The sequence below is a fragment of the Equus caballus genome, chromosome 10, assembly GCF_041296265.1.
Source record: "Equus caballus isolate H_3958 breed thoroughbred chromosome 10, TB-T2T, whole genome shotgun sequence".
In the NCBI taxonomy this organism is placed as follows: domain Eukaryota; kingdom Metazoa; phylum Chordata; class Mammalia; order Perissodactyla; family Equidae; genus Equus; species Equus caballus.
In genome coordinates this window covers 1468122-1489697 of record NC_091693.1, presented here as the reverse complement: position 1 = coordinate 1489697, position 21576 = coordinate 1468122, and the positions used below count along the sequence as shown (strand labels likewise).

At 55.8% G+C, this 21576-nt stretch overlaps 1 protein-coding gene and 1 long non-coding RNA gene across 4 annotated transcripts; both read right to left on the bottom strand.

The window, feature by feature from the left end:
* Positions 1-4029: 4029 nt before the first annotated feature.
* Positions 4030-8733, bottom strand: LOC138915684 (uncharacterized). The gene is made up of 2 exons (XR_011421792.1): positions 5093-8733; positions 4030-4688 (listed from the first exon to the last, which is right to left on the bottom strand). It is a non-coding gene; the product is annotated as an uncharacterized lncRNA (long non-coding RNA).
* Positions 8734-14731: 5998 nt separating this feature from the next.
* On the bottom strand, positions 14732-21499 carry PLEKHF1 (pleckstrin homology and FYVE domain containing 1). 3 transcript variants are annotated; one of them, XM_014731467.3, is made up of 2 exons: positions 21236-21499; positions 14732-16370 (listed from the first exon to the last, which is right to left on the bottom strand). In XM_014731467.3, the coding sequence occupies exon 2, from the start codon at positions 16351-16353 to the stop codon at positions 15496-15498; it is 858 nt and encodes a 285-aa protein (XP_014586953.2). In that variant the 5' UTR covers positions 16354-16370; positions 21236-21499; the 3' UTR covers positions 14732-15495. The 3 variants fall into 3 exon arrangements, with proteins under 3 accessions (XP_014586953.2, XP_070078922.1, XP_023505226.1); XM_070222821.1 differs by lacking the exon at positions 21236-21499 and adding an exon at positions 20343-20643; XM_023649458.2 differs by lacking the exon at positions 21236-21499 and adding an exon at positions 20452-20555.
* Positions 21500-21576: the final 77 nt, after the last annotated feature.

Here is a 21576-nt window from a genome sequence, read left to right as displayed (position 1 = left end):
GGGGGTGCGGGGGAGGCACTCTGCTGAGGACGGTAGTGTCCCTCATACCTGTGTGTGTAAAGAACTCCAGGAGCCAGCCCTCACGGCCTAGTAGTTGAAGTTCAGTGCTCTCACGGCTTTGGTGGCCTGGGTTCACTTCCCCATCATGGAACCACACCACCCGTCTGTCGGTGGCCATGCTGTGGCAGCAGCTCACGTAGAAGAACTTAGAAGGACTTAGAAGGATTTATAGCCACGCACTGGGGCTTTGTTGGGGAGGAGAGAAAAACAAAAGGAAAACTTCAGGTGAATTGGAACCCATGGTGATTAAGGATGGATTGAGGCTTTCTCTCTCAGAAAAATTGCTCTTTAGCTGGCCTCGTCTAGCACAAACCAGGTGCCTTACCATGGCCACGCTCCTGGAGCTGATGAAGCCACTGTGATCATTCATGTGCTGCTTGAGTTGATGGGGGCAGGACGGGGATTCTCCTGACCCACAGGAGGTGACGGGGGGTTGGGGGAAGCCCCACCCCTCCATTACTCTTGTGTTGGGTTCTACTCTGCCAGGCCCAGGGGACACTGGTGGTCCCAGCTCAGAGGTCCCCCACCAATGTCCACTGAAGCTCCTCCCCCGGCCTGCCTGCCTTTACCCCTGGGAGAAACACCCCAGGGAGCAGATGGCCCGACTCTGGACCAGTTTGGGGTTGGGTGGAGCAGGCCCTGCTGAGTGAAGTCACCCGTGCCTAGCCAGTGCTGGGGTGACTTGCAGTGGGCCTTGGGGCCAAGAGGGCAGTCCAGGCCTCGAGTCCTGCCTTCCCCAGGAGTTAAAAGACTTCCCTTGCTTTCACCTCAGCTCCTGTGGCTTTAGTGTTTATATTTCTGTATCTTCTTTAAAAAAAAATCTTCATTTATTTATTTTTGAATAGGTAATACCAGCTGGTACAAAACTTAGAAGATGCCAGAAGGTACGAATGGAGAGGAGGGCTTCCTGGTGTGCTGACCCCTGCCCGGCCCCCTCCCCAGGTGGGGATAGACACTGTGCCAATTTCTTGTGCATTCCTTCACTCTGTTTTTAAGGTGTCTTTGAAACCCATTCATTTCCTTTTATTTGTCAATGTTTATTGCTGAAAACTTAGACAAATTCAGAAAAGTATAATGAATTAAGAACCACTACAAATTTCACCACCCAGAAAACCACTGCTCACAAATTTGATATATTTCATGCAAACCTTTTAATGCTACGTATGTGTGTTTCTAACGTATTTTCATTCTTAGCATTTAGACCTCTTTGAACACTGGCACCAAGTCGCGTGAAATAACATTTGTGATGGAATTGACAATTCCCCGTAGAGGTGTAGTGACTGTGTGATACTCCAGCACACTGAGCCACATCCCCAGGGGGTGTCCTTTGTAGGTTTTTACTCTTATAACACTGAGAACATTTTTGTGTTAATATTCTGTTCACATTTTGGGTTATGATAGATAGTCTTTAGGATAGATTCCTCAAAGTGAAATGTCTGGATTAAAAAGTATACAGTATTTTTTAGGGCTGTTGTATTTGGTCAAAACTCTTTCCAGGGAGGCAGTATCAGTAATTTGCTCTTCCAAAAACAGGGTTTTGGGGTGCATATCTCATTGTGTCCTCACCAAGAAATAGAATGGTAGTATCTTATACCTTTACTAACTTGATGGATGATTATAGACATCTGGGTTTGACTCGTTTTTCTTTGGACTCCGAGTGGAGTTGACAAGGCTGGGGTGACGTCCTGGTAGCCGCCTGCCCATGGGGTGCTGAGAGCCCCCAGGCGCCTGTGGCCGAGGCCCCATGGAGGGTGGGGGGCACTGGCCGGAGCAGAGGGCAGGCTGCGGGCTGGCCCCGTCTGTGGCTAGCTGGGCAGTGGTGGCATGGTGGCTGCCAGTGGGGGAAGGAGGCAGCTGAGGAGGAAGCCTTAGGGGGGACCCAGTAATTATAAAAAGAAACCATCTGCTCTGGGCCAGTTATTAACCTGCTTTGGGTGTTGATGAGACAGCGCCGAGCGAGATTTTTCACAGGCAGATGGTGTATTTTTAGATAGAACGAACTTTTTAATTTTTCTGTTTTTTGAGATCTGCCTTGGAAGTAAACACGACGGGGGTGTGTTGCGATGCGGGAGGCTGGAGGACCGGGGCTAAGGGTCTGGAAGGAACTGGTCTTCTCCCCATTAGTTATTGAGAGCTGCCATCTAGTGGGCAAGTGGGCGCATCCTTTCTCCTCTTCCCACCGGGCTGGGCCCAGGGCGCACTCTTGGGGTCACCAGCCAGGCCAGAATGTAGCTTCTCAAAGATGCTGTTTGGTGGGTTCCCCTTTGGAGGGGCTGAGGCCTTCCTGAGGTTTTAATAAGCCAGGAACAGAACATCAGCCATGCCTCCTGCAACCTTTTTGCATATAAACCAGAATGTTTCTCAATCCTGAACAATCAACATATGGCAATTAAGAAATGCCAGGATTCATCTAAACCACACAGGGACAGGGGGCTGTGTGATGTTTTTTCAGTTTGCTGGGAGGAGATAAATGGCTTTATAAGCTGGAGGAGACTTCTCAGACCATTATGAGAACGGTGGGTCGGGAGGCGAAGCTGGGCCTGACCAGCTGACTCGCAGCCTTGGGCAACTATGGGTACCCCAAATGCTGGCAAATGAAGACGTTGAAAAATGTTTTTCGAAACGATTGAGGTGGTGGCTATTTGTTTAACTTTTGTGGATTTTAAGAGAAGGACTTTACTCATTCTCATTTGCAATTAAGCAAATGCAAGGATATTGTCTAGGAGATATCTATTATACCCCACTTAATTAGTAAAAACAAATGCAAATGATCAAACCCAGAGCTGGCAGGACCGTGGGAAAGCAATGTGCACACACACACCCCCCACTGGAGAAAACACACTGATACAGTCTTGTGGGAGAGTGATTTGAAGAAAAAAATTCACAAGAACCATAAAATTGTATATACTTTCCAGCCAACAAATTTTACTTCAGGGAAAATATTACAATAAAATAATTCAAATGGAAAAAAGATAAAGATAATCATAGCACTGCTGTTTATGATAGCAGGAAAAAAGGGAAATAATTCCAATGTTGCACAACAGGGAAATAGTTAAACTATGATGTGGACAATATAATGGAATACTAATAGCCAGTTTTAATAAGCAGCAAATGGGGATGGGTGTATGGAATTCAGGAGAATTGCTCCGTACACATTATTTACCTTACAGCAATTTCGTACTTACGTGCTTGGGGGCATAAAGAACCAGACGCATTGTGACTGGTGCTGGTGACGCTCCTGGCTTCCTGTGTGCTGAGGGTGTGGCTCCGAGGAAGCAGGATGGGAGGCCAGGAACCCCAAAGTGTGCGCATCTTGTGCTTGAGGGGATGCCAGTGTTGAAAGTGGGAATTATTTCCCTGTCTCTGAACCAAGCAAGAGCCAGCCTTGTCCCCAGCTTCCTGGGGCTGTCTCCCAGGGACTGCTCAAGGCCGCCTTGCTGGGAGGCAGTGTCCTCAGGGGGCGTGGTCCCATGCAACGCGTAGCTCTGAAGCACAGCCTCAGGTGGCAGCACATGTGCCCGTGAGAACTTTATCCAGTGTGCCTGTGCCCACTGACCGAGGCAGGAGTCCCAGCCATGCTGGGAGCTGTCTCTCTGGGTCTTCTCTCTAGGGTCTGTCCAATAGAAATACAGCATCAGCTACATACATAATTTTAAATTTTCTAGTAACCACATTTTTTTTTCTTTTTTTGGCTGAGGAAGATTGGCCCTGAGCTAACATCTGTTGCCAATCCTCCTCTTTGTTTACTTGAGGAAGATTAGCCCTGAGCTAACATCTGTGCCAGTCCTCCTCTACGTTTTTGTAGGTGGGACACTTCCACAGCGTGGCTGGTGAGTGGAGTAGGTCTGCACCTGGGATCCGAACCCACCAACCCTGGCCACCAAAGTGGAGCATGTGGAACTTTAACCCCTACACCACTGGACCGGGCCCTCTAGTAACCATATTTCTAAAAATAAGAAACAGATGAAATTAATTTAATAATATACTTTATTTAACCCCATATAGCCAACATATTATCATTTCAACACGTAATCGATATGAAAGCTTATTGAGATATTTTCCATGTTTTTACATTAAGTCTTTGAAGCCAGCATCCATTTTACACTGACAGCACATCTCAGCTCTGAGCAGCCACGTGTCCAGCCGTACGGGTTGCCAGTGATACAGACAGGTCCCTGTCAGGGCCGGGAGCCTCCTGTCTCTTCTCTCTGCTGAGGTCCAGCTTGCGGGCTTGTTTGAGGTCCTTGTTGGAGGTGAAAAGCAGGCTAGATGGTGTGATGGATTGAATCGTGTCCTCCCCAAATTCATAGGTGGGAGCCCGAGCCCCCGGTGTGCTGGCATTTGGAGATGGGGCCTTTGGGGGGTAATTAGGGTTAGATGAGGCCATGGGGGATCCTCACGATGGGATTAGTGCCCTTCTGAGAAGAGACGTCAGAGAGCTCGCTTGCTTGCTCTCTGCTATGGGAGGACACAGCAAGAAGACGGCCATCTGCCAGCCAAGAGCTCTCCTCAGAACCCAGCCGTGCTGGCACGCTGATCTCGGACCCCAGCCTCCGGAACTGTGAGCAGTGCATGTCCATGGTTTAAGCTGCCCAGTCTGGGGTACTTCGTTATGGCAGCCGAGCCAGCTGAGACGGGGGAATTGGGAGGGTTGAGGGCTTACTGCTGACCTCCCTGATCCCTGCTCTTTAACCCGATTTGGGGACAATGGCATTTTCTCCTCGCCTTGAGATGTCAAGTTGACCTGGTGTGTGGCTGAAGAGCTTCTCCCTGGATGACCCTGAACCTCCTCAGGGAGAGGGCTGCTTGAAGCCTGAAGCAGGCTTGTCCTAGGGCCCAGGCACAGGTGGGCCCTCGGAGGTTGGCCCGCTGCGTCTCCATCCCCTCCCCCCGACCTGCCTCGCTGGATGTAGCTAAGGGACAGCACCTGCCACACTGAGCAGTCTCAATGACATCATCACTCAGCACAAGGACCTGCAGTGCTGCTGGCAAATGTCCTGCATCTTCCCAGCCCGCTTCCGCTCCCACTCACCTCCTCTCTCCTCACCTCCCAGCCTTTCTCCTCATCTTGTCTCCGGTGGTGACCTTGGTTCCTGTATCAGTGAGAAAAGGGAAGTAACTGGGAGAGAACGTTCACTGCCTACATCTGTGCCTGTCTTTCCTCCTGTTGCTATGAACTGACCTGGCTCTGCACTTATGCCAGCCCCCCACCGGGCAGTGCCTCTCCCACCTGAGGACCCTGCTGCAGTCCTTCCCTTCCGCTTCATCAGCGTTGTCCCCCCTGTGCAGGCTTGGTTCCATCAGCACGCACGTGTGCCATAATTCTCCCATATTAAAAACAACAAAAATATCAACAAGGGTACCAGGACAATTCAGTGGGGAATAATTGTCTTTTTGACAAATGGTACCGGGACAATGGTAAAACCACATGCAAAAAATGAAATTGGACGACCCCCTATCTTACACCACAGAAAAAAAACAACTCACAATGGATCACAGACCTAAATGTAGGAGCTAAAACTATAAAACTCTCAGATGAAAATATAGGAGTAACTCTTTATGATGTTGGATTAGGCAATGGTTTGTTAGTTATAGCACAAAAACATAAGTGATGAAAGAAATAGATGAGTGGCACTTCATCAAGATTAAAAATTTCTGGGCTTTGAAGATACAATCAAGAAAGTGAAAAAAATTACAGAATGGGAGAAAATAATTGCAAATCATGTATCTGATAAAGGACTAGTATCTAGAATATATAAAGAACTCTCACAAGTCAACAATAACAAGACAACCCAATTGAAAAATGGGCAAAGTATTAAAGTAGACATTTCTCCAAAGAAGATATTCAAGTGGCCAATAAGGACAGGAGAAGATGCTCGACATCATTAGTCATCAAAACCACAATGAGGTACCACTTCTCCCCTACTAAGATGGCTAAAATAAAAAAGACAATAACAAGTGTTGATGAGGTTGGGAAGAAATTGGAACCTTCATATGTTGCTGGTGGGAATGTAAAATGGTGCAGCCGCTTTGGAAAACAGTTTGGCAGCTCCTCAAAATAGTAGACATAGGGGGCTGGCCCCGTGGCCAAGTGGTTAAGTTCATGCACTCTGCCTGGGTGGCCCGGAGTCTCACTGGTTTGGATCCTGGGCAGAGCACTGCTCATCAAGCCATGCTGAGGCAGCATCCCACACAGAAGAACTAGAAGGACCTACAGCTAGAATATACAACTATGTACTGGGGGGACTTTGGGGAGAAGAAAAAAATAGTAAACATAGTTACCATATGACCTAGCAATTCCACTCCCGGGTATATAACCCAAGAGAATTGAAAACATGCCCACACAGAAACTTGTAGACAAATGTTCATTAGCAGCATTTTTCATAATAGCCAAAAAGCGTTAACCACCCAAATGTCCACCAGCTGATGAATGGATAAATGAAATGTGGTGTATACATTGTATGTAACATACAAAGGAATATTATTCAGCAATAAAAAGGAATTATATACAGATACATGCTACAACATGCATGAACTTTGAAAATATGCTAAGTGAAAGGAGCCAGTCATAAAAGACCACATATTGTGCGAATCCATTTCTAGGAAATGTCCAGAATAGGCAAATTCGGAGACAGAAAGTAGGTCAGGGGTTGCCAGGGGCAGAGGGGAGCGGGGAATGGGGAGCAACTGGGGCGATGGAAGTGTTTGGAAATTAGGTGTGGGGATGGTGGCATGATCTTATGAATATCCTGAAAACAACTAAATTGTGTACTTTCAAGGGCAGGGCTGGATTTCATGGGACGTGAATTGTATCTCGACAAAGCGGTTTAAAAAACAGCTCTGTTTGGCCCTGCTTCCCCCTCCAGCCGCTGCGCATTTCTCTTTTTCCCTTTCCAGTGGAACTCCTCCAGCGAGTTTCCCACGCTCACTATTGCCAGTGTGTCTCCTCCACTTCTCTCGATCCTGTCCAGCAGGCATCTGCTCCTACTGCCCCGTGAGACCATCTCTTATCAAGAGGACCACTGACCTCTATGTTACTAACCTAGGGGTTACTCCTTGGCCCTCATCTTACGTGACCTGTGGGCGGCCTCTGGCACCGCCGATGGCTCCCTCTCCACCGGGCCTCCCCACCCCGCTCTTCTGGTCTCCCTCCTGCCTGGCTGGCTGCTCCTCCATCCCTGCTGCTGCTGCCTTCAGTCCTGACCTGCAGGACTCCGAGGCTCATTTCCAGCCCCCTTCTCTTTCCTGTCCACGCCCACTCCCTTGGGGTTCTCACCCACGCACGGCTTGCCCACTCCCTGAGGAGTCCCAGGTGCCGTAGCTCAGACTTTCCTCCTGCACTCTTGTCCCTGTGTCCAACCGCCCACTCAGGCTCTCCAGCTTGGCATTCCCACACTGAGATCCTGACCCCTGTACTCCCCACGCCTCATCACCTCCACAGCAGCTTCTCCCTCCGCCTCCGCCACCTCAGAAACCAGGACCTTCCTGCTGTGACCGCATTCTTCTCTCACAGCCCATATTCAATCCTGGAGCAGATTCTGCCGGTCCTACCTTGAAATACATCCATAATTTGACCTCTTCTCAGCCTGGACCCTGGTCCAAGACATTGCCACCTCCTGCCTCCTCAGTGGTTTCCCAGTTGCCCCCCCGCCACTCCAGTCAAGCTCATGGCAGTCAGTGATCCTACTAGAAGGGGAGTCGGATCCCGCCACTTCCCTGCTGAAAGCCTTCCCTGACCGCTTCTCTTGCTAAAGGCTTTACAGGCCTCCGGGCCCCCCTGCACCTCCCCTCCGGGCCCTCCCGCGCGTCCCCTCCAGGGTCGATGCATCTCCATCTCTTCATCTCTACTCTCTCCCCACTTGCTCATGCTGCTCCAGCCATGCTGGACCCCCTTGCTCCTCGACTGTGCCAGAGACATCCCCACCCCAGGGACATCGCACTTATTGCTTCCTTGGCCCTGAATGTTCTCCTAATATCTGCCTCATTTCCTTCAGGTCTTGACTCAAATTCTTTTCACTGAAGCCTTGCCCGGCCACTCCATCTGAAGTTGTAGCCCCCCAGCCCTCACTGTCCCCCTGGTGTTGTTATTATCTAACACCCAATACCTTCTAATGTATTCCAATATATACTTTTACTTTCCCACTGAGAAGGTCCGTATCAAGGAGAAGAGTGTGGAGAGAATCTTTCCAGAAACAAAAGAAAAGCACATCCACAGAGCTGAGCTAACAAGGGGCAGGCAGGAGTATTTCCAATAGTGGGCCTCACTTGGTTGGGAATCTTCCGAATGCTGGAAAAGACACCAGAAATATGAAGAGTACAATACACTAAGTTGTGTCCATTGTCCGTTTCTCGTCACTAGAGCGTCAGCTCCAGGGGGCGGGGGAATGTCTGTTTTGTTCACAGCTGTATCCCCAGTGATTCAGTTACTTAATAAATACTTGTTGAATGAATAAATAAAAATTAAAAAGCTGGGGGCTGGCCCCGTGGCCGAGTGGTTAAGTTCGCGCGCTCCGCTGCAGGAGCTCAGTGTTTCGTCAGTTCGGATCCTGGGCGCGGACATGGCACTGCTCATCTAATCCACGCTGAGGCAGCGTCCCACATGCCACAACTACAAGGACCCACAACGAAGAATATACAACTGTGTATTTGGGGGCTTTGGGGAGAAAAACTAAAATAAAATCTTAAAAAAAAAAAAAAAAAAAAAAAAATTAAAAAGCTGGCAGGAGGTTTTCTCCCATTTCACTTTGCACCCTGTATGCATGCTGACTGCGTGGTGCTGCCCCGTCTCCCACGTGCGCTCCACCGTGGTGCTAGAGAGAAGGCAGCCTCCCAGAGCCTGGAGGCTGGCTCGCACATCAGGGCTGGCTGAGGCCGCCTTCCAGTACCCGCCAGCGTGACTGCCCTCAAGAAGCCCGACCGTGCCGGCCGTGAGTGAGGCTGTGGGGCGACTGGAGCCCTCATCTGCCCCTGGTGGGGCGCTAACCGGTCTAATTCCTGCAGAGAACTGTGGGCAGCATCTGCTAAAGCCACCCGCATGCAGATCCGACGACCCAGCAATTCCAGCCTGATTATGGACCTAGCAGACGTGCCTGCTGTGTCCACCACAGGACATCGTGGGCCTAGTCGTACAGCTTTAGCCATGATGACCCCAACCCGGGACAACCCCAAACCCATCAACAGTAGGATGGAGAAGCAGTTGTGGAGGGTTCACAAATTAGAAGACTACCACAGCGAAGACAACCGCCAGGGAGACCCACAGCGACGCGGAGGAATCTCACAGACAGTGTCAGCCAAAAAGGCCTGAACAAAAAGATGCCGACAGTGTGATTCTGTTTATGGGAAGTGTAAAAACAACAGAAAAACTCACGGTGACAGAGGTTAGAGTCCCGGTTACCGTTGGAGGCGGGCTCTGCTGGAGGGGCCCGGGCGCCTTCTGGCTGCCGCGGATGTTGCGCATCTTGATCTGGGTGGTGCTTATACGTGTGTGCGAGTGTGTAAAGTCTTCACTGGCTGCACACTTAAGATTTGTGCACTTCACTGGGTGTAGGTTAGACCTCAATAAAAAATGGAATATGAGTCCCAGGCAGTACCCAGATGGCTGCCCGCCGCTTCTGAAGGTCATGTCCGACCCATGCCAATTTCCTCCTCCTAATGCTTTGGAGGCTTATTGATTTTCCTGACCGCTTACTCCTTGACCTTTGGAGAGGAGATCAATGTGCAGAAATACCTTGGGCCTAATCGTGGAGGACCGGGAGCTTCCACAAAGCACATCCTAGAAGCGCGCAGTCTCTGCATCATTTTTCTCCTAAAATGGGGCTTTGTTTCCCCAAATCAGGTTTGCAACTGAATTATGTTCGTCCTGGAGTTTGACTCGTGTGGTAATCAGCTTGTGAGATGTTGAGACTGCCTGAGTGACACGTTGCATTGTTTTGCCTTGAATAAAGGAAACAATCACTGTTGTCCATTATGCTTTTGAATGTTCTGTTTTCATATCTTGGAGCTGTTCGTCGTTGGGTGGATTTCTTCCTCATTGAATTGAAATCTGCACGGTCTTAGCAACAGCCTTATTCTGGGGGTGAATCTGGGCCCCAAGACCCTCACCAGGTCGTTTTCCCAGGACTCTCCTGAGAGCTGTACCCCCTGTACGTGACTCAGGACCACTTCTCCCTCTGCGCAGGTGGAAATGGCTGTTGACTCTCGCAGCCCTCAGCAGGTTCCTTTAGTCCTACTGGTTGTCCAGTCCCGTGTCCTGTGTCCATTTCCAGAGCCAGGATGTGGGTGGTTCAGCGGCCCTGAAGCACGTGGCCGTAGGTAGGGGGAGGGCTTCCCTAGTGGCGTGTGAAAACACTCCTGTGCACGCCTTGACCCTCACACCACTACCACACTCACAACACTTCTGACGCCAGATGTGGCAGGATTTTCCCCACACCAAGCAATTCTCTGCGACACCAGCTGGGTGTCCTGCCATTCAATTCCATCCTGACGCTAACTGGAGTTAGCACAGACCCCACAGGTTAAGGGCTCAGTCCCATAGGACGGCCCCCACTTCACATGCCAATTGCAAGTCCCAGGTTGTCACCTGTACTCACTATCTGAATGACCAGCTGTATGTTAGGGTTCCTGTGAATCCCTCCTCAGGCTCAGTAATTCAGGGAAATACTTACCTTTACTGATTTATTATAAACAATGTAGTAAAGGATATGGATGAACACCCAGAGGAAGAGATGCGCAGGGCAAGGCGTGTGGGAAGGCGGGCTACCCCCCTCCCCCGGCACCACCCGGAAGCTCTCTGAACCCCGTACTTGCGGGATTTTTATGGAGGCTTCCTCATCACTGATGATTAACTCGACCCCCAGTCCCTCTTCCCTTTCTGGAGGATGGGGGTGGGACCGAAAGTTCCAAGCTTCTAATCCTGGCTTGGTCTTTTTATTGCCCACTAAGCATCACTTCGTTGGAACAAGACACTCCTGCCGCTGCAAGGGGCAGTCCAGGGCTCCCTGAGCGCCCCGTGAGGAATGCCCCCGGGGATCTCATCACTTAGGAATCCCAAGAGTTTTAGGAGCTCTGTGCCAGGAACTGGGGGCAGAGACCAGGATCTACTTTTGGTATTATTCACATCAGGGAATACCAGGGTGTGGCCACCTGAAGGAGAACTGTCACCCAGATGAGTCCCAGGCGCCCACTCCAGCGCTGGGGGCAGGAGCTGTGGGGAAGCCGGTGTCCGAAGGTGAGGGCACAGCATGAGTGCAGAGCAGAAGGAGCAGGGGAGCCAGGGGGATGACTTGCCCCGCTCCAGTCCAGGGCTGGGCCGCCTGGGCCACCCTGCCTCCACCGTGGCGCTGCGGGCCCGCCTCCCTCCCACGGAGGCCTCTGCTGCATCCTCTGTCGGATCAGCGGCAGCTCAGGCCTTGGGGAGAGAAAGTCTCAGCGGTCGGCTGGCTCTGCTTCCTGGGCGGGGGTCGGGGCCCCTGGGAGGCTTGGTTGGGATACAAAGGAAGGCATTTTGGCATTTTAAGAATGTGGGTAATTTGCAAACTGCACAGTCTCTGTGCTTGAGTGTGTGCGCGTGAGCTGCAGCGTCGAGCTCAGCAGGGCTGCGCTGGGAAAAAATGGGCAGCACTGACGACTGCTTCTGGGCCAGGCTGGGAGCCGCGGTGGGCAGGGACCGCTCTCCAGAAAGCCTGTTCTTTGGGGTCAGAATGTCTGGCAGGACCCCTAAGCTGACACTCCAAGGACTGAAATTTCCCCTTGTTTTTGCCCAGAAATGTCTGGCTCCGTCTGCCCACCGCCCTGTTCTCTCCCTCCCTGCTGCCCGCCTGCCTGTTTTGGCCGTTGGAACATTCCAGCCGGGGCTGGGCTGTGTGGTGGTGAGGGGAGCCAGCAGGAGACAGGACTTCTGGAAGGGCCTCGGGACGGCCGGCCAGGCTTCCCTTCTGGCACTGACCTGACTCCCTAGGGCCTCGGGTCCCCGTCCCAACAGGGAAGGGAACGAGGGAGCCCAGAGCCGCCCTTGGGTTCTCGCTCCCCTTTCCTGGGTGTGGCCTCCTGACCTCACTCTCCATTCCTCCCTTCTCGACTGATCCAAAACCCAGTCTGAGGCTTTGAGATGGGGAGGTCAGGAGGGAAAGGAGGCACGCCGAGAGGGGCTGCAGGGCCGTGCGTGTGTGCACATGCGTGTGCACACAGGGTTCTCTCTCCATTGGGATAAGGGCTCCACCCGGCGGGGTCCGGCCCAGCCTGGCCCACGCTGCCTCCATGCCTTGCTGGAACCACTTCCTCCGTGGCCCTAAAGAAGCTGCTGCGGCGCCTCTGTGCACCACAGAGCCACTCCGTTTGGGCCTGGGTTGCCTGGAAGGGCATGGGAGGGTGGGGGACAGGCAAGGGAAGGGTCAGGAGCACCGCAGTGTCTGGCTTGAAGGCCTGGGGCAGGCGCCAATGGAAGCAGGACAAGCAGGTCAGGCGAAGCCGATGGGGTCAGTTTTGGACAGAGGGGCTTTGAGGTCCCCAAGACCCCAGCATCTTGTCTGCATCCCCCAGGAGCTGGGGGAAGTCACAAGGCCACCTTCGAAGAGAAGCATCTGTGGAACTGTCAGTGGCGCAGGGACCTGGCTGGGAGCTGTGGGGGCCGCAGAGGAGTGAGGAATGTGCTGCCCCTGCCCGCGGCAGCTAGGACTTGAAGGCTGGCTTTGATGGGCACAGGCCGCTCAGGCACCTCATGGAAGACAGAGCTGGAGCTGGAGCAGGGGCTGCAGGTGTTGTGGGAGCACAGGGGGGACAGCCATGCCACTGGGGCAATCCAGGAAGGCTGCAGAGTGGAGGTGGCAACTGCACTGGGATCGATAGGAAGGGCTGAAGTTCACAAGCAGGGGTGGAGTGGTGGGCATGGAGTCGGTAAGTAACCCCGAGAAGCCCAGAGTCTGACTCTTTGCCTTAGCAGGGCAGACCCCTCCCCTCCAACCCCTGCTCCCACCCCACGTTCTGCCCGCTGGGCAGTCCTAGCGAGTCTGCTCAAGGCTGAGGCAGGGCACACCCCTTCCCAGATGGGGGCCTGGGAGCAGAGTGAGGCAGGGGGACAGCCCAGAGCCCGCTGGCGCCATGTGTGAAAAGCCCCAGACTCTGAGGGGCCTCTTCCCTGCCCACAGCCTCAGGAAGCGGCTTCCTGCAGGCCCGGGTCACAGGCAGGCCAGCGGAAGCCGCGGCCTTGGTTTGTGAGTGTCGCCTGAGAGACCCGGATCCTGGCTGAGAACGGGGTCAGCCTTGCAGTCGGTCCCACCCTGCGCGGTGGCCCAGCCCAGCAGTGGCCCAGACGTCCCCTGCGGCCTCTGTCCCAGAGAACAGGCCGGGGCAGGGAGAGGCCAGGCTGCAGAAATCCCCTGATGCCAACCCGGACGACGTCCCCAAGGAGGCCCTCGGGCTCCTGTGAACAGGTCTGTCGTCTCTCCAGAGAGCTCTGCCTGGTGGAGGTGGTAGGTGTTTCCGGCCCCTGCCAGAGGGCAACAGTCAGAGCCTGGGGAGGGCTTGTCCCCCAACTCCAGGAGGGGGCCAGGGCCACTTGTTGGGTCTCATCCGCACCTTGACCAGAAGCTCCCAGGTGAGCCTCAATTGTATTTCATTATCATTCCCTCTTCGCCAACAGTCCCAGCCCCATTTCTCACTTGACTCATTTATTCAGGCAACAAATGTTTACTGCCAGCAACAGGAGGGGACGGTTAACAAAAAAAGACCCAGAGTCCCAGTCCTCATGGAGACTACCATCCTCTCTGAGAAAGTCCTGTCCTCCTCTGAGGCTCAACCAAACACCGCCTCCTCCAGGAAGCCCCTGACGACACAGCCATTCGGAGAGCTCTGTCCTCTGGCTTTGTCTGTCCCTCTCTCAGGGCTCAGGCCACATCCCCTTCAGCCTTAGGATGGCCTTGAGTAAGTCGACTTGGCTCTGCCTCCTGGGGACCAGCGCACGGAAGGGTCTCGAAGCAGCAGCGACTGCCACCATCAGCACTAGCCACCAGCTAGAGCGGACAATTCTCCCCCGGGGACTGGAGCCCCGATGGGGGCGTTTCTGCACTGTGCCCTGGGGACTGGGGGAAGCTCTCCTGGCCCGAGTAAGCACTTCTAGCGGACAGTGACCCCTCTCTCTGCCACAGGAGGCTCTGGCCAAGGCCAGCCAGGCAACAGAGAACGACTGTGCAGAAGAAAATGTAGGCGACGCCTGAGCGACCAGCAACTCTGCGGCAGGCGTGGGCCAGGCAGCAGGCTGGCATTGAAGCTCCAGCCCCCCCACACATGCTCTGAGCAAGGCCAGCTGCCGCACCCGGGCTGCCTCACTCACCAGCACCATCCCGGGGGGCGGGCTGGGCAGGAGGCGCATGGGAGAGCCCTCAAGCCAGAAGGCCCAGGCAGGCCAGACAACGGCTCCTTGTTCCTCTAAGTCCACCCGCTTAGATAACTCACACCAAACGCACAGGCCTGCAGGCACCGGGCCGCGGGGACAGCACCCGGATGGACAGGAACCAGCCTAGGTATGGTGTGCTTGTCTGACCGCACGGTGCTGCCCGTGTCCCCAGGAATGCCCAGTGTGGCGGACAGCTGTTGACACTTGCCACGCAGCAGGGCTTCGGCCCCTGGTTGCACTGGGTCTATGCAAGAACACTCCTGGACTTTTCAACCACACGAGTCAATAAACTTTCTTTTTATTGTTAAGTCAGTCTCAGTAGGGTTTCTGTCACTTGCAATTAAGAGTCCTAACAGAAAACACTGCTGTCCCCAGCCACAGGGAGCGATGAGGACAGGACCCAGAGAGGCCTCGGATGCCTGGACAGCTGGAGAGAGGCCAGATGGGGCCAGAGGCTGTGGCAGGCCGCCCTACACCGGGCTGCAGCCCCTGGGCCTCTTGCCTGGCTCTGGGAGAGCCCATGTGCCTGGTCTGACAAGGCCCGGCCAGCCCGGCGGGGGGCGTCTGCAAGGTGGCTGGGCAGGCCTTGATTCCTGGAGGCCCCTCAGGACTGTCTTCCTGGGGGTGTACTTGTGTGCGGGGCAGGGATGTGGTCCCAGGCCTCAGGGACGAGGGGACCTCATTCCAGTCCTAGCTCCCTCTGGTCCCTATCGGTGCCTGGGGTCATCTAATTCAAAGGGTCATCTGGAGCTAGAGCTCATAGGGCTGAGAAATGGCATTTGTTCCCTAAGGGTCTAAGTGTTCTGGGTCTGCTAAATGGAAAGATAATTACCTGAAGTGGAAAGAGAAGGATGTCAACATCCAGAAAAAAGGCACTGGGAGTCTAGAGAGAAAGAGCCACTCCTGCTGTGCCCACCACTGTGGGGTAGGGTCCTTGGGGGCGCTGGGCTGCTTCGGGGACTCTGCCCTCTCAGGGCCGTGGGCAGTGGAGTCTGCTTGGATGGGAAGTGACCCGAGGCCCCTCCTTCACGTCTGCAGACCCGGCGTCAGCTGTGGAAGGACGACCAGGAGACGCCCGAGGTGTAAAACTCCACGTGGCTGGGCCACTCGCCATCCCCACTGCCCTCCTTGTCCTCGTCTGAGTCGTAGTCGTCTCCACTGGACGCTCCGCAGATGGCCCCGGCCAGGCAGGCCGGCTGCCCGGGGGCCCCGGTGCCCGGCTCCTGCTCCTCTTCCTCCTCCTCCTCTTCCTCCTTCCGCTTCTGGGCGGCCAGCTCGCGGTAGCAGAGGCTGCAGACGCGCAGGGGCTTGGGCGCGAGGCGAGGCAGGAGGAAGCGCTCGCGGGAGCACTCGGCACAGACCACAAAGCCACACTTGCGGCAGTGGTGGCGCCGCGTGAGCGCCGAGAAGCGCGTCTGCGTGCACCGCATGCAGATGTCCGTGGCCTTGTCCGGGATCCAGGGCGCCGCGTGCTCCGTGCTGGGCTGGCGGCCTGTGGCCAGCAGCTGCCGCCGCACACACTCCTCAATGTGGCTGATCCACTCCTGGCGCTCCGTGGTGGAGGCGGCCGACACCACGAAGGACTTCTTGGCCGTCTTGATCATCCAGCGGTTCTTGGCCTGCAGGGTCTCGGGCAGCGGCTCCAGCGTCACCTCCTCCAGGGGGATGACATGCTGGCTGCGGTACCTGCGCTTGTTGAGCACGATGCTGCCGTAGACCAGGATGTCGTTGAAGAGGAAGAAGATGCGCGGCTTGGCCTTCTTGCGGCACTCCTTGGTCAGCACGCCCTCGCCCAGCAGCACCCGGCCTGGCAGGGCCAGCGGCTGCCCCGAAGCCCCGAAGCAGCTCTCAACGGCAGCAATGCGCTGGCTGTTGATCTCCGTGTTTGCCAGGTAGTCCACCATGTTCTCCGGCAGCTGGGCTGTGGGCGGAGCAGCAGAGGAGGGGTCAGCTTCTCCTGGCACAGCCGGGAGTCCAGGACCACACTGCCCTCCCCCTAACCCACCGAGCCAGACAACCCACTTATCACCACTGTGACTCAGCTCACCCCGACGGCCACCCGACCAAAGAATCTCACTGCCCCAGGAGCCAACCCTCAGACGGGGGTTCCCGGGCAGCGACGGAGGTCCCTAGCCAGGGGCGTGTGGAGGCAGCAGGGAGGGGCAGGCAGCAGTGGAGATGTGGGGCTAAGCAGGCTGCCCCTGCAGGCTGTGGGGCTCAACCCCTGGGGAGCTGTGGAAGCCAGGCTAGAACACGCCTGAGCTGTCCACCCAAGGGAGAAGGACACTGAGCCCCGACTCCCAGCAGGGCTCCCGGGAGCACGAACCACTGGCAATTTGGGCCTGCCCCAGATGGAAGGGCACAGGTGCATGTCCGGGAATAGTGAGTGCCGGGCAATGGGGTGTCTGCAACCCCAACCCATCACTGACTCCCCATCCACCGAGCCAAACCATCACAGACCCTGCAACCCACTCACTCAGCGCCCCCGAGCCCAGCAGTCACCACACCAGCCCCACAGGTACCATGTGCTGAGTGCCTCTTCATGTTAAGCGTGACGGTCTCCTTTAGTCCCGACTCCGACCCTGGGAGGCAGAGCCCCCTTGACTGGAGGGTAAGGGAGGCTCTGCTAGGAAGTAGGGGGCCCAGACCTTGCCGCTCGGAGACCATGCTGCCACAGTGCCTTTGCCCATGGAGCGAGGGGCCCACTCCGTCCTCCTCTGCAAGCACTAGATGTCGGTGGCCCCATAGCTCATCTGGGCTCCCTCTGCTCTGTCCACACGCACTCCTGTGACCCACCAGACCCATGGCTTTGAAGACCACCCAAACACTGCCGACTGCCCAGGTCAAGCCTGCAGTCCTAGCTTCTCCCTTGAGCTGTGGGTGTGGACGTCCACCCGCCGTGACCTCCTGCCTGTCATCTAAGAAGGTCTTCAAACTCAACATGCCCTACACAAACCCAGTTTTTCCCTCTAGCTCTTCTCCATAAATGGAACCACCATTCACCCAGTTGTTCAAGCCCCAAATCTACAGCTCATCCTTGAATTTCCTCTTTCCTATACCCCCAACATTCAACCCATGAGCAAGTTTCATCATTTTTATCTCGCACACCTCACCCAAGTCTGCCCGCTTCTCACCACCCAACTCCATCACTGAATCTGTCAATTCAAGCAAGGGGCCACCATCTCTTGCTTGAAGCAGACTGTCCCGTGTTGGCTCCTTCCTGCGACCTGGCTCTCAGTTCACAACTCCCTTTCAGAAAAGGTGTCTCTGGCGACCCCACCTCAGGCAGCTTCAGCAAGCTCTGGTCTGAGGGCCGAATGTGGCCCACAGCCTGTTTTTGTAAATAAAGTTTTATTGGAATGCAGCCACGCTCATTCATTTACAATCGTCTGTGGCCGCTTTCATGCTGCAATGGCAGAGCTGGGTAGTGGTGACAGAGACCACACGGCCACAAAGCCTAAAATACTTACTCTATTCTCTGGCCCTTTACATGAACTTTGCTGGGCCCTTCTCTAGGATGTTACCCTATTTTGTTTTTTCTTCAAGGATTTATCAGGACCTGCTATTTTCTTGTTTACCCTTCATTTGCTTGTGGCTTTTCTACTCCCCTCACTCAGCTCTAAGCTCCAGGAGAGCAGGAGCCTTTCTGGCTCAGCTGTGTCCCCAGCGTGGGCAGCAGTGCTGAGCACGCAGGTGGTTCTTCATAGGGGCAGGCACATGAGTGCACGGTTCCAAGCTCCCGAGGGCCTGCCCCGAATGACTCAGCTCTTACTCTGAAAAGGAAGCAGGTGACAGCCGACCCACCACCGCCACCACCGTGCGTGCACACATGTACAGGCACACACAGCAGGCTCCTGACCACGCTGATCACACCTGAGGCATTTTTAGGTCACCACACCGCAGTTCCGTAAGTCAGGCCACCTGTGGGGAGCTAGGGTGGGGCCCCAGGGGGCTGAACGCATTGCATAAGAGGGTGCTCGGGCCCGAGACACAGACCACTGATCCCAGTCAGACCACAGGCGTCTTGCAAAGTGTGCCCACACCGCCTTCTGTAAGAACCCCTGTTTTTAGGTTGCTGATCTTGGCTTCGTGTTGTAAACCTATCGGTGACAGCCCTAGGATGATCACTGGATCCCTGCTGTGGACAGTCTGGTGACACTCCAGAGGCCACCCTGAGGACCCCTGGTGCTCCCCCCACATCCGCCACCCTCCTCACCACCAGGACAGGGGAGGAGACAGCTGGGCACGTCTCTGTCCCCAGTCCTCTTGGGGCCGGCCTGCCTCAGGACAGCCTCTGGCCCTAGGATAGTGCCTGTGCTGGCCTGGCCGTGGAACCCACGGCGCTGACGGAGGTGGACACTCTCGAAAGGCTGGCGTCTGGGAGCAGGGAGGTGGAAGACCTGCTGTGTCCTGGAGGGTCTGGAAGCGGGGCAGCCTCCTGGGCTGGCCCTCCTGAACACAAGGGACCCCAACCTGAACTGGGCTGAAGGTGAGCACCGGGACCCCAGGGAGCCACACCCTGAGTGTTGCTGGGGCCAGGGTTCTGTGCGTGACAGTCAGTGTCCCATGTGATCGACACCAGGTCTGACCCACTGCCGGCTTCTCTATACAAGTTTCTGGAACACAGCCAAGTGTGAGAGACTGGCTTGCAAGGCTGAACACGTTTCTTACTTGGCCCTCTACAGAAGAGGTCTGCTGACTCCTGAGCTACCCCGCCACACGCTGTGTGATACGGCGCCCTCTCCAGGGACACCCCTGCCACAGGGCTGTGTCCCGAGGCATCTCAAGTTCTCGTCTCCTCCCCTCAGACACAGCCTTTAAGATTCGAGAGAGATGTCTGCTGCCCCAACCTGGGACCCTGGAAAGCAGGAGCCAGGAGGGTGGCCCAGGCCCACCCTTCCATCGCAGTTTCAGGTGGGGATACTGCTCATCAGAGGAGGAGGCACCCGGCCAAGGTCACAGAGGGAGGGAGTCAGGCTGCCAGCCCTCAGACCATCCCTTGGCTTCTCCCGCTTATCATCTGCCACCCCCCGCCCCCCCCCCCCATCTCAGCTTCCAAATACTGACTGAAGTCCTGCCACGTGCCAGCACAGCCCTCCAGCTCTCGGCACTGGGCTACAGCAGGGAGCGAGCCACCAGGCCCCTCAGCGGGAGACTTCCTCGTGGGAGAGTCAGACTAGGGAGTAAGTCAACAAGGTAGTTTCTGACTGTGAGTGCTAAGTGCCATGAAGAAAGAGGCTGACGGCCAGCTGGGGTGAGGGTGGTGGTCAGGGAGGGCCTGGGGAGGAAGCAACCTTGCACCAACCTGAAGACCAGGAAGGAGCCAGCCATGCAAAGGCCTGAGGAAAGGATGGTCTGAGCAGAGGGGACAACTGCAGGGCCCGACCCGTGGAGGCCACAGAGGAAGGAGTGAGGGGGAAGAGGTAAGGTCAAAGGGGCCGGCAGGGGCCAGTCTTGCAGGTCCCAAGGCCAAGATGAGGAACCGAGTTTCTCTCCAAGTGCACTGAGGGGAGTGCCACGACCCGTGTCCTCTCCTTCAGAGGAGCTGCCTCTCGCCTTGCCCAGCCCTGTGCTTCTTCCATGAAAAGAACAGTAATAAGGAAAATAAACCAGAAGCGCTATTAACTGAGAGCTTACACCTCACGCGGCACAGCCGGGAGTACAAGTTCTCTCATTCAAGCCACATACTTGCCCCACTGGGGAAGGTACCTTCCGCATCATCAAAGTCACTGCCCAAGGTCCCAGCTGAGCGGCCGGGAAGCCAGCTCCATATTTTGAGCTGCTGCTGGCTGATCTTAACCAAAGACAGAATCAGAAATCCTCCAGTCCAGAGGGTAGGGCCCCTCTCCAGATGCCTGATCTCTGCCCCAACCCTCCTCAGGTCAGGGGGCACCTTGGGTGGCCCGGGCAGATCCTCTAGCTTGGCTGGGCTGCCTAGCCCCCTTCTTTCCTTGGGGTAGGCTGGGGTGGGCAGGTCGCTTAGCTCTGCTGGCTGGCCTCACCTCCCGGTCTTGAGGGCTGATGTGTGCAGGGACACAGGTCGAAGTCAGAGTCATCTCTCAGCTTGCACAGACCCCAGAGGAAGTTATGTGCCTGGAACACCCCAGCACTAAGCGGAAACTGTGTGCCGAGAATGACCCCAGCAACGATCCCACCCCCACCCCCGAGCCTGGCTCCTGACCCCCTCTGGTGGTGAGATAACACCTTTGTTCAAATTCCAAACAGCATTTCCCTTGGGCTGTGGAGCTCAAGTTTCAGAGTGACTCAGAACCTCCATTTTCCCACCTGCAAAGGGGGCTGAGGACGCCTGGCCGGCACAGCTCTCTAGCTGTTCAGGGAGAGAGAGGCAGGGAGAGTTCAGGTGCTTCCAGGCTGGGAAGGAGCTGCGGTCTCTCCCTCTGCGCCTGCCTCGGTTACGTCCTCTGTGAAATGGGAGATTAAGCGGGGCCCTGCTTCCTTTAAGAACTCCCACCAAAAGTCACCGACTCAACGGCTTCAGAGGCCAGCCGGTTCCTAAACGGGAGAGGCCAGTGAGGACCAGTGAGGACCGAGGCCACCCAGAAAGCGCAGTCGCCCAGCCCACTTCTCCAGACCCCGCAGACTGGGACAAAGTAGTGAGGCCCCGACGCCGCCGGGAGGCCAGGACGGCCCGAACCATCACCGGACAACGGGTGCGCTGAGACCCCTGCAGCCCCAGGGCGCAGCGCCCACGGGCGCCTCCAGACTCTCCTCCGCTCACACGTCGCGCATGCCCCGGCGCCGTGCCTCGACTCCGGAGCCCCTTACCTGTTCTCACCCGCTCTCCTGGAGCCCGTGCAGCCGCCACCCCGCCAGCCAGCAACAAGCGCCCTTCTCCGCGCCGCTGCTCGGGGCCAGAGTCTGAGACAGCCCTGGCTGCGCGCCCAACCCGCCCGAGCCCGGAGGCCACCTCGACGCGGCGGCCGGGGCAGCTCGGAGGTGGCGTGCGGGAAGCCTTCGGGCTCGCGCGCCGCAGCCCGGCCGGGGCTCTCCTGATCTCCTCGGCCCGCGCCCCGCGCCCCCCCGCCCCGCCCGGCGCCGCCCACTCCCCGCGGCCCACCCTCCCGGACGCGCCCCTCGGGCGGCTCCGCCAATCGGAGCCCCGGCGC

Coding starts and splice junctions, on each gene's coding strand:
- PLEKHF1 (XM_070222821.1), bottom strand. CDS start 20,505: ATGACTCTGACTTCGACCTGTGTCCCTGCACACATCAGCCCTCAAGAC. Junction 16,371..20,342: donor ATCTGCCCGGGCCACCCAAG/GTGCCCCCTGAC, acceptor CTCCGCCCACAG/CCCAGCTGCCGGAGAACATG.